The 12192-nt window shown below is 39.2% G+C and overlaps 1 protein-coding gene across 10 annotated transcripts in view; it reads right to left on the bottom strand.

Annotated features, from left to right (window-relative positions):
- KAT6B (lysine acetyltransferase 6B) overlaps positions 1-12192 on the bottom strand; it is a 188332-nt gene that overhangs the window by 13484 nt on the left and 162656 nt on the right. For all 10 annotated transcript variants that reach the window (XM_073353167.1, XM_073353164.1, XM_073353168.1 and 7 more), the window contains one exon: positions 90-321. In XM_073353167.1, coding sequence (XP_073209268.1) covers positions 90-321 — 232 coding nt within the window. The remainder of the gene's footprint in view (positions 1-89; positions 322-12192) is intronic.

Raw genomic sequence — 12192 nt, 5'->3', positions numbered from 1 at the left:
ATGGTAAAAGGTGCACTCTCAACGAGTACTGCTACAATGAATATTTTTGTCTTCATAAGTACTCTCCAAATGGTGTATGCTTTACTGACCTGTCTTCCCTCCTGTCTATCATGCTGTGCTGCTGCAGGGTTGTGGCAATATCATGTGGACACATTCCAGTCGCTCGGCTCATTCCCTTGATGCTGATATGTTTTTCATGGTGGCAATAAAGGTATTCTAATATGACACTTTTCCAGTAGGCCAAGTACGAGAGACGACCCAGATCAGACAGCGGCTTTTCAGGAGACCCTGCTTGTCCCTCTCTTCTAGAAAGTAAATAACCTAACAGAGGGAAGAGAAAGAACATTTTATTGAACCAACTCATCTTGAGAATTTAGGACATGTCCTATTAGAGAGACAATACATAACAGACATGTCAACGTGATCACACGCTATGAAAACAAGAGAAAGATTCAGCTGAAAAAAAGGCAGAAAATGCTGTCTTTCCCTGTTCCGGTAGCATCTAAGAAGGTTCTGTGCGCCTTATTTCTCTGAATTCCTTATAGCAAACCTCAGATTCATTTGTGTGGTATCAGCATTTCAAACCTGCATAAAAATGTTTTAATCATGGGAAAAAATAATTTTTCAGGACAATAACTTGAACATACACACTGTCATTTAGACAGTTTCTTGCAAATACTGGAAATCAGGAGATAACATGAAAGTCCTTCCATGGCACCATCACAGGGAGTAACAGTCCATTCACTTTTCCTGTTGAGAGCTGTGTATTATCAAAGAGTCACCTTGACTAAAACGCAATAAGCAGTGTACAATATAACTTGTGGGTTAACCTGAACTTGTGAGAAGTATTTTTTAAAATGCCATGTCCTTTAAGTCAGCTGTAAGAACATTCAGCTAGCTCCCATTTTATGTCTTCCACAGTAATTACCCTATTTAGCACTATAATACAATAATCCTGTTCAAAAATGTCTTCCTCAATATATACCATGTAGGTCTCCATGGTATAATCTAGGCTAGTCCTTTAGCTCTCCTCAATTTCAAGAAGCTTTAAATTATAAAACAGAGCAAACCTGCTTAAAGAAAGTGAAAAAAAATCCGGAAGCTGTTATTGTAATTAAAATCTACTTACAGAGAAGAAATGGTATAAACTAATGATGTCTACCTTTCCCTGATTAAATACTCCTTTAGCTTCACCTTTATGAACACTATTCAAATGCAGACCTTAAACAGCAGGTACCCATATTTATGAAATTATATTGCTCAGAATGTGTCAAACTTGAGCTCACCAGCACCACTGGTTCTCTCTCTTACAAATAACTTTCTAAAATGGCTTGATGCACTAAACTTGAAAAACGAGTCAGAATTTCATTTCTTTAAATCTCAAAGCTCACTGCAAATACACCTTTACCATAGCCAACTTTGCATATCTCAAGACAAAATCAGCATATTCCCCATTACATTTCTGATTTCCCCCCCTATTTTGATCATAATGTTTTTCGCTATAAATTAAAGCCAGGTGATTAACATTTTGGTTTGTGAAATACAGTCATTCTTATGGACTTATTTCCTCGCTTTTCTGCATACTTTATGTTCTCCAAATCAATATTTTATAGTGTGAAACAATGGTCTTTGTTTTTCTTCTGTTGTGGGCCCCATCAGGGCTGACAATTGGAAAGTGTATCTACTCTGATCACACTCTTGACTCCGGACCACAAAATGTCCATAATACAGAAAGGCAGACATGCCATTACACACAAGATGATCAGTAACATCGTGGGTGGCAGTTAAATATTATTCAGATATCTACTAGTCTGTTAATAAAAGGATTTATGAATAATAAAGCCTACTAGTTCCTAAGGAGGAAAGTTGCCCCACAGGAAATGTAAAGTCTACTTATACCTATGGAAACCATGAAGACACTTGGGCCAGTACAACCTGTTCTATTTACCACACAACTGCAATCTAACATAGTGCCACTTAAGCTTACTGCAGTGAGGTAGCCTATGACAATATACCCATTATATACGATACTGCTTTACAACATCTGTTGACTAAGATACATTTTCTAACAAGCTAAGCCACTGTGCATACAGAGGACGCTGGTCTTCATGTTCTAAGACTGACTGTATTTGGTCATTGTGTACTGGCTAGGTTGAAGGCCAAGAATAAATATCTTGCTTCAAACTTTGGTATAGCACAGCTCCTCTTTACCCCTGTACATTCTGTTCAATTTTGGGGAAAATTTTAGTTCTAACTGATAAGAATTCAAAACCAGCTTACTAATGCTGTAAAGTAAGACGAACTTTGTATTTAATGTGTACTAGATGTCATTGCTAATCAGATAGAGTGTGAACCTGTAGTGCAAGAAATGGTGAGATGGTTTTAGAAGCAGGCTGAAGGAGCATGTGGGTTTGTACAAGGATATGAAGTGTCCCATAATGCAGAGACTGAAGCTGGTTAAATTATCAAGTTATTTGAAATCATCAGCTAATGCCATAACTTGCAAAGACACTCAGACACAATCGTGTATGTTGTTTTGCTTTTACTAACATCATGCCATGTATTATGGTATTACTGCTCAGTGTATACTCTCCCAAAGTATCTTTGCATATCATTATGGTTGTTTAGCCTAGTGAATAGAGCACTAGACTGGGATTCAGGAGACTCAGTTTCTATTCCCAGCTCTGCCATTGGCTTACTGGGTGACCTTGGGGAAGTCACTTAACCTCTGTGTCTCCACTTCACCCCATCTGTAAAATAGGGATGATTACCTCCTTTATAAAGCACTTGGAGAACTACTGATGCAAACCACTGCATAAGAGCAAGGTATTACTTACTACTAGATCACTATAAATAACTTTACAATTTCACCAATTTATATTCTGGAGCACAGGCTCCTTCTGTTTGCTATATACTCATACTCCCAGAACCTCCTATTATAACTTTGTCTACATTAGGGACTTGTTAATTACCCCCACTCCAGTGTAACTAACATGGAGGTAGCACCAGTGTGAATTTCCCCCCAGAAATTCTGCAGTACGCACACAGTAAAATGATAAAAAGTTTAGAAAACTTGAAGTTTCCTTGAGGAAAGGTTAAAAAAACTGGGCATATTTAGTCTTAAGAAAAGAAGACCAAGGAAAAGGGGGACTGATAAGTCTTCAAATATGGTAAGAACTGTTATAAAAGAGGACAGTGATCAACTGTTCTCCATGTCCAGTGAAAGCAGGACAAGAAGCAAGTGACTTAATCTGCAGCAAGGGAGATTTAGGGTAAATATTAGGAAACTTTCTAACTGTAAGGATAGTTAAGCACTGGAATAAGGGAGATTGTGGAATGCTCATCACTGTAAGTTTTTAAGAACCGGTTAGACAAACACTTGCCAAGGACAATCTACATATACTAGGTCCTGCCTGAGCACAGAGGGATGGATTAGATGACCACTCAAGGTCCCTTCCAGCCTTACATTTCTATGGTTCTATGGCCTACCTGTGTTCAAGATGCTCATATCATATTACCGTAAAAATACTTTGAACTCGCAGTGTAAATAGTGCAGATTAAATACTAAATTCCTCTTATTTACAGCATACACAATTTAATTGGTTCTGTGATTTAAATTACATCTATTAAATTAAACTTACCAAACAGATGCCAAATAATTGATCTAAGTTGCAGGTAAATAAAAAACACTGATCTTGATAGCTCGTGTATTTATCCTGAAGCATCTGAAATGAGTACAACACGCCCCTGTTAAACAGATAGCCCCAGTGCTGGTATCTCCATCTAGTCTTAACAATGGATATCCTCAAAATGACGACCTAACAGATTCTCTAAGGATATAACTAGGAATGCCGGCAACTTTTGGAGGAAAAAGCACAATAAATGAAGTATAAACAGTGGATACCGTTTGTTATGAATAACAGTGAAGCGAAAGTACTACTAGGTGTTTCTTAATTAAGAAAAGAGTCCCCTTGCTCTCTTCACAGGGGTGCATGGTGCCAACTAAAGCCTACTAGACTCCTGCACAATAAAATTAATATCCAGAAAAATACTAACATTTAGGACTCCTAGCCCTGTCTCCAGGTTTGAGAAACAATTTGTCCATGCAGATTCAGGCCCCTAGTTTTGTTGTATGAATCTCCCCATTACTGCTACACTTCATCAACAGAAGAGACTAAGATTATATATGGGGGGCAGGGGAGAAATGTATAATTCTTTTTTATTTAGGAAAACTCTAGTCCACAAATTTAAGAGTAGAGATGAGTAGCTCCCTAGCATTTCTATTAAAGAAATTATAGCAAACACTAAAAAGTCCCCTTTCAATCTGTTGCTATGCTCAGCTTGATACATTCTTATTCAGATGGATCCCAAGGGAATTAAGTATCTATGAAAGATTCTGCAGAATGCTTATTTCAAGCAATTAATTATATAAGTAGGTAATTTATTCTACATTGAACAATTCTGCGAAAAGCAATCTTTTAAATATTTACCCCACCTTTATGTAACTTCAGAACACAATCTCCCGTCTCCAGCCTCCATGGTTACACTCATGACGAGAGACGGGCCAATATTGCAGTGATCTAGATTTTGAACACTTCAAAGTTTGGGGCTGTCTGGATCTAGAGTTCAATTTGGATGAATCCTGAATGAATGATGAATCCCCAAGCAAGAGACTCAGAGGCTTACAAACATTGTATGAAAAAGGCAATCCTGATTCATCATTTTCTGATCAAATTCACACATGAATATAAGTTTTTTCACAGCATCTTTCAATATCCCAAGCTAGGGAAGTATCAAGCCAATTGTACTAAGTCTCTCTGCTGACAGGGTCATAAATCTGAGCTTACATATATGCAAGTGTGGTTGATTCGGCTTCCTCCAGGGACTGTGTACTGTCTGAAGGAAGCAAAACAATAAGCTCCGCAGACTGAAGCAAACTTCCGTTTGATCTGACTGGAAAGTCAGTTCTTTTTTCCTGGAATTAAGACATTTTGCTTTGTATCGTTCTCCCTACAAACTCTAAATGAAGTTCTAACTTGCTGCAGGACCTGGCCACCCAGTTACCATTCAAATCTGTATTGAAATAATGAAGTCTTATTAATTGTTTAAAAAAACCCATAAAGGCTTATTAAACTATGATTGCTGTCTCCATGGATTTAAGACAAGACTATCACGAAGATGCCCAAATAACTTCTTAGGTTGGGTTGGAATGGGTGAGATCAGTTCCAAAAAGCAAATCAAGTGACAAGTGGTACGGAAGAAAACTGCACAGAGGAAGAAGTAAAACAGACAGAAAAAAGTTCCACTCTAGAAAAATTAATAGTATCTATTTGGGGACCATTGCTATGAGCATTATTCTGTCAAAAGGTCTGCAGAGGAATGAAGTTAAGCCAGCTGGGCTTTATAAAGATGCTCATGTGCTAAGAGACACAACAAGATAGTGGTCTTGCAGATCTTCTCCGTGCGGGGCTGATGCCCTTTCTGCCCAGAAGACTGTTGTGGAACATGGACAGTGGGCTCTGATCCCTTCAGGAATTAGTTTATCTGTCACTGAATAGATATTTCAGTATACAGCACCTAATCAATCTACCGATGGAGGATTTAGTTTCTTAAGCATTTACAGTGAAAGGAAATGAAGAAATATGTTTTGCTTGTTCTCCTGAAGTGGTTGCCTATACTAAGATAAACTTTAACTGCTCAATAGCACATGCCATCTTTTTCCAATAGTGTTAAGAGAATGAGGGAAGAAGGATCTCCTCTGATGTATGGAAAGTTAACCTTAGCAGTGAATTAATTGGCAGTATGATCAACAACCTTGTCCTGGGGGAAGATGAAATAATCTTTGTGTCTTCTAAATGCAGATGTTTCAAAATTCTTGACAAAAGGAAGCATGTCTTTATGCAGAGTAAACACAGGGAAATAGATGTGACTGGCTTGAAGGGACACAAGAGCTGTAGCAATTTAGAAAAATCTCATGTCAAGAAGATAGAACTAGCTGCTGTGAAAGGGAAGGAAGGAAGGAGCCCACAATCCAATGGTCCTCTTGTTTCCATCAAATGAGGGACTGGATCACTGTGGCTGAATGTTGTACTCTGCTGCAGGCCTCCAAGGAATCCCTGAAGTTTGCATGAATGTGTAACCTGAAGACCAAGGAGCTGCAGATACAGATGGATTGATGACACCATTCCATGACACTTCAGAAACCAATGCCTGGATCTTATCAAACTTTTCCTGTGTCAGGAAGACTTTGGCTCTCCTTGTGTCAATCCCACCTCATAGGTGGACTATCCACTCAGAAAGAATCAGATAGCTCTTTAGGTTTATGGAAGTTGTCTTTCTAATGACTTTGAGCATCTGATGGTGTTTAAGGGCTTACTTATGCTACAAAGTCAAACCCACCAAGGCAGAGGAGGAACTTTGTCACAATATGTTAAAGGGTTGTTATAAACAGGACAATTGTTCTGTCAGATGGAGGTAGGACAAGCAGTAATGGTCTTAATCTGCAGGTTAGATATTAGGAAAAACTTTCTAAGTATAAGAATAGTTAAGCTCTGGAATAGACTTCCAAGGGAGGTTGTGGAATCCCCACCATTGGAGGTTTTTAAGACTAGGTTAGACAAACACTTGTCAGGGATGGTCTGGGGTTTACTTGATCCTGCTCAGTGCAGGGGGCTGGACCAGGGGACCTCTGGAGGTCCCTTCCAGCCCCGCATTTCTATGATTCCGTAAGTGATTAGGACCTCAGCTGCACCTCATGTGAAAAAGAGCACTTCCAGAAATATAAGGTATGCTAAACCCAGTCAGGGCCATTTTCAATATAAATTCTGAGGGAGCATCCCCCTATTGAATCAGTGCAGGGGGCTGGACCAGGGGACCACTTCCTGCAGCACCTGAGTTCCTTGAATGTTCCTCATCCATATACTAACCTAGCCCAAGCTTGCTTAGTTTGCTGAATCTCACAGTATCACAGCCCAAAGCATGACCGTGGGTCATTCATTTTATGTGGTAAACAAAGGATATGGATCTGACCCAAAATGGCCATTCCTCGCTTCCTATAATGTGAATATTTACATTTATGCTGTTCCTTTGAGGATGACATCCTGGAAGACAATTGCTTCATTCTTCTGGAGGACCCTAAGTGTGACAAATTAAAATCTGTTCTGACATTCTCTTTCACTGCATGTCACACAGTACATGGGAGCATCTGACTATTGGATAAGAGAAAATTTGGTTATGTTACATATCTGAGTCTAGAGGGTGAACAGCCTGTTCACCAAGATTACTGCCTTATATCTGCCACTCATATCCTCATGTTAAAAGGATTGAAGGACATTTCCTGAAAGAATGTTACATCACAGATCAGATGCTTCAGGTACTTTATTATGCAATTTTAACCAGCCACTAATAACCTAGGCATTCCATGAAATATAGTTTAAGAGACAAAATACAGGCAACCCATAGAAAACTAACACATACTTCCTCTCCTGACTTTTGGATTTTTCTAACTACTTATCTCCTGCTTTCATTTTTAAATAAATTTAGCTGGATGTTTCTCCTAAAACAGTACACAGTGATGCAGTTAATATATTGATATCTAAATTGATATAAAAGTTGCTGATATTAAAGGGACGATTTCCCATTTCTCAGAGCTGCTATTTCTTACTGGTTTTCTGAAGACTTTGCTTGACTGCACTACATTGGTTCACATTCAGAAGAGTCTCTTCTCACTCATAAGGGCTAGAAACGAAATTATTTTAAAAAATTAAATAAAGGATAAATTCTGAAGAAGCTGATGGAGCCAACAGAGCCTTGCTAGGATAGTATATAGGCAATACCAGCTCCGTCTGAACCCAGGCAGAAACTTATAGCTTGCAGCATTTTGTTTTGATAAAAACACATTTGTTTTTCAGTTATGCAAGAACAAAAAAAGAGCATTTTAAAAATGAGCCCCTGAGGCTGAGACTCATGTGATCTGCCTTTCAGTGGGGATGGAATTCTCATGTCAAAGTTTTAAAACCCTGGAAATCAGTGTTTACAGGGGAAAAGTCAGTACAACCTTAACTCTGCCTCTGTCACTGGGAAGCAATTTAATATATTAAACAAATTAACCCCCTCAAAATATATTTATAGCCCTGAGCAAATAGTCGCCTTTTTGTAATGTTTAGATTACACTAATTGCCCTCTTCTGGGAAACTAGAACCTAATGTTACTCTGAATAATAAACACCCCCCCCCGCAACATTCCCATCCTTTCAAGTAAAGAAATAAATAGCTAATAAAATTCTGGAAACTAAGAGGGGTTGAGTAGCTTAAGGCTCATAACTGAAGTGTCCTCAGCAATAGCTGGCCATCAGAAGCAGTTTGAGAGAAGGAATTGCTGGCCTCCATACTGATATATTGGGATTACCCTGTACACTTGTTTTTAAAAACAGGGTTACCTCTTTAGACTTGCACAGGCTCAACGAATGGATCGAAAGTGCTTTGAGAATAACTCAGTGCAAATCAGTTACATTACAACTACCACCCTGTGCTGCAAATAAGTACAAAAAGAAAATGAGTACTTGTGGCACCTTAGAGACTAACAAATTTATTTGAGCATAAGCTTTCGTGAGCTACAGCTCACTTCACCGGATACATTCAGTGGAAAATACAGTGGGGAGATTTATATTCACAGAGAACATCAAACAGTGGGTGTTACCATACATACTGTAATGAGAGTGATCAGGTAAGGTGAGCTATTACCAGCAGGAGAGCGGGGGAGGGGCGGGGGGGCGACCTTTTGTAGTGATAATCAAGGTGGGCCATTTCCAGCAGTTGACAAGAACATCTGGGGGGCGGTGGGGGTGGAATAAACATGGAGAAATGGTTTTACTTTATGTAAAGGTGGGACAAACCTGGAACAACTGTGTTCAAGGCCATAATAAAAGAACCATATCCCAGGTTAGAATACCTTTCTCACATGCTTTTAGCTCATCCACATTGATTTACTGTGCTGAAACATGAGTTTAAATTCTGAAGTTCATCCAGTGTAGTCAAGGCCTTAAAATAAAAAAGGGTAGAAGTGTGTGACTAAGGATAAGAAGATATTTTGAACTTAAATCCTTATTTTGCTCTGCTAATTACTTATGGATTGAAGCTAAATAGCTTCCTGCACAGCTCTGTTAAAGATAGATGGTATAATTGTTTGACATACATTCCATTTAAAAGTTAAACTCTTCACCTTATTTAGCTAAGCCCTTGTTCCTTTTGTGGTGTGCTTACAAATCCTTTTTGGCATCTTCTGTATGGCCTGGACACTTTACTACTGCTCACTGGAAAAGCCTCTCGCTAATCTGTTACAATTCACATTTCATGGAGCAATAGCAATACAGAGCAATAATTATTTCTTCTTTAAATAGGGAGGTTGAAGGAGTGGCAGTTCTGGGAAAGGAGTGCAGGAGTCTCATAGCAGGGTTGAAGAGAGCGGTTTTAAAGAAACTGGTGTTTCACTGGGAAATTTTTGCTTCCTCCATGTTTCTTCTACCTGTAATCAGTTTATTGGAGACCAGCTTTCAAGCCACACAGAACTCTTCTTCAGGTCTGGGAAAGAAGAGCTCTGTGTGGCTTGAAAGCTTGTCTCTCTCACCAACAGAAGTTGGTCAGATAAAAGATATTACCTCACCCACCTTGTCTCTCTAACATCCTGGGACCAACATGGCTACAACTACACTGCATGTAATCGGTCTGCCAAAGATCATCACCCACTTTCCACTCTGTGCTCAAAAAACTCTCACACTCCTCTCACAGATACCATTTCTGTTTGAATCTCAACCCACTTTCTACAGCAAATGGTTCTAAAACTGATGGATACACAGCATGTAAGCCTGGTCAAATTAATGTCATTTTTTTCCCTACCAGGCTGGAGAATGACAGTTAAAGCATATCAACATTTGAAATTTAAAAAAAAAAAAAAAAAAAATTTCAGGGGAACATTTCATAAACATTTTCAGGATTCCCCCCTCCTCCTTTTTAAAATACCTCTTTGCAAGAGGAAAGAAAATATGATGAAAAGACATAAGCTTTCAGACTCCCAAAAGGCTTTTCAGTGTCTTTCTGAGGGTAATTTAGAGAACTATACACAGATCAGTAGCTCAAATCAAGTATAACCCATTAATCATTAGAACCAGAAGAATTGGTCTTACAGGAGTCAGTGGTAATTTCTAGGGTAAATTAAAAACAGAACACAACTGAAGTGTACTTGCACATTTTTCCACAAATGTAAGACCTACAGATGTCACTGCTTCCATGTACTTTAGCTGACTTCTCTGAAGAGGAATCAGGAACTCTTGCTAGTGGGCTACTTCACAGAAAGTGTCACAGTGAAGTTGTCACTTAGGAGGAAGACATGTTTCCTTCTCTAGGACACAAAAGGAGTCAGGGAAGGCTTCGCTGAATTTCCCAGAAGGATCTCATATTTATATAACATCACTGACTGGAATAGGAACTCAGATTCTGAGTTGTCCAGACTGGATCAGTCCATGACAATTGTGATTTGAACTGAGACAGTTGCAGAAGGAATTCCCTGAACCAATACAAACTGGAAAGTCTGCCAAGAGGAAGTATTTCAAATGGTAAATTTAACCAGTGCAGGTCCGTTCAAGGCATCTGTTGGTGGAGACCAGCAGACTGGGGGTAGGAGTCCACTGAAGAATCTTCATGCTGACACAAGTTAGCAGTACCTCTGTAACACTGAGCACTGCACTCTTAGCAACTGGGCCCAGAGTCTGGATGAAGCGAAGCTTGTTAGCTCACAGAGCAGCCACAGATTGAGGGTTCGGGAGAATATCACAATTACAGCATATTTGAATCAAAGAGTACTCTTCTGGGTTGACAAAAAGAAAAAAAGGAGGATGACAAATACCAAAAGAAGCTTATGCCACCTGTCCAAACAAACCTGTGGCTATCCAACTGTGGTTAGCAGTATGCACAAACCACCTTTCTGCATATACACATTTATTGTATTTGTCTTGATTTACACATGCCTGTCTCAAACTCAATGCAAAACCAGCTATGCACTTTGTTAAAAACAAGACAATGACAACACAAAATCACCTCTTCTTCTTGCTTCCGCACATCTCAAATTATGCCAACAATGAAGCTACTGGGGGCCTTGTTAAAGGAGCTGTTGGGATAAATGGATAACATTAAAATGGCTTCCTATAAATACATCATAATTGGGCCAGGCTGATGCCAGACACATAACGTACGGGTCCTTTTATAAAACAAGAACAGAAGGTTGCACTCAAGTTTTGAAGAAAGCTTTTAAGAAATTCATAAGGGCACTCACTCCCTAGAAGCTGGGAAAAGATCATGCTCTTAATGACTGGTGCTTGAGGATGTGCATCTCTTATTAAAGTGGGAAAGTGGGGGTAGGAAGGGTTAGCTTCTAAGAACCTTTGTTGCTCACTAGACTTGTGTCCCTAGAAATAAATTACCATCTCCATTGATTCCCTGGGCTTGACTATGACGAGATCATCTAGAGCTACTCCATTACTCAAACGGTGCAGCAGTGTGCTTGTGAGGCAGAAGGAAGTCTGTAACAGAGAAGAAGACTACATGAAGGATGATCTGTCCTTCTATTAGAATGATTTATAATTTTCTCCTAACGTTTCTTTTATTCCCTTCAGCACAGTCTCATCAACATAGCTCTGAATACTCCCCTCCTACTCCTGACCTATCTCTGGGAATTGCTCTTTTCTTACTCACCTCTGCTTCTGCAGCATTTCTTCCACAAACTGCCTCATAGTCATCATGGTGTTGCTTATCTTTCAAAGGCAAGTGTCTGGACTTCTTCCTGATAAGCAATAAAGTGAAATTTACAAGTACCTCTCTCTCTCCCTGAGGCACCAAGGAACAGGATTTCCCAGAGCAGGATTCTTGTAAATTTCAATTTACCACTTGCATATAAAAACAGAACAGAAAGGCATGCTATAGAAGAGCTCTGATCACATCCCAAAAGGCTTCTGCTCAGCGCAACTGTGCACCATTTTTTTAAAAAAAGCTATTTTAAAACCATATAACAATTAAGTCAGGATTGCACCGATGTTTAAAAACTAGAAGAAAATGTAAGTAACTGGGAAGATCCTAGGAAAAGGTATGCACACATTAACGAAGATCCAGATTTGGGCCTATTAACCCAGACAATATCCCCTAA

Source organism: Lepidochelys kempii, chromosome 7, assembly GCF_965140265.1.
Source record: "Lepidochelys kempii isolate rLepKem1 chromosome 7, rLepKem1.hap2, whole genome shotgun sequence".
In the NCBI taxonomy this organism is placed as follows: Eukaryota; Metazoa; Chordata; order Testudines; family Cheloniidae; genus Lepidochelys; species Lepidochelys kempii.
This window is presented reverse-complemented; position numbering and strand designations above follow the sequence as displayed.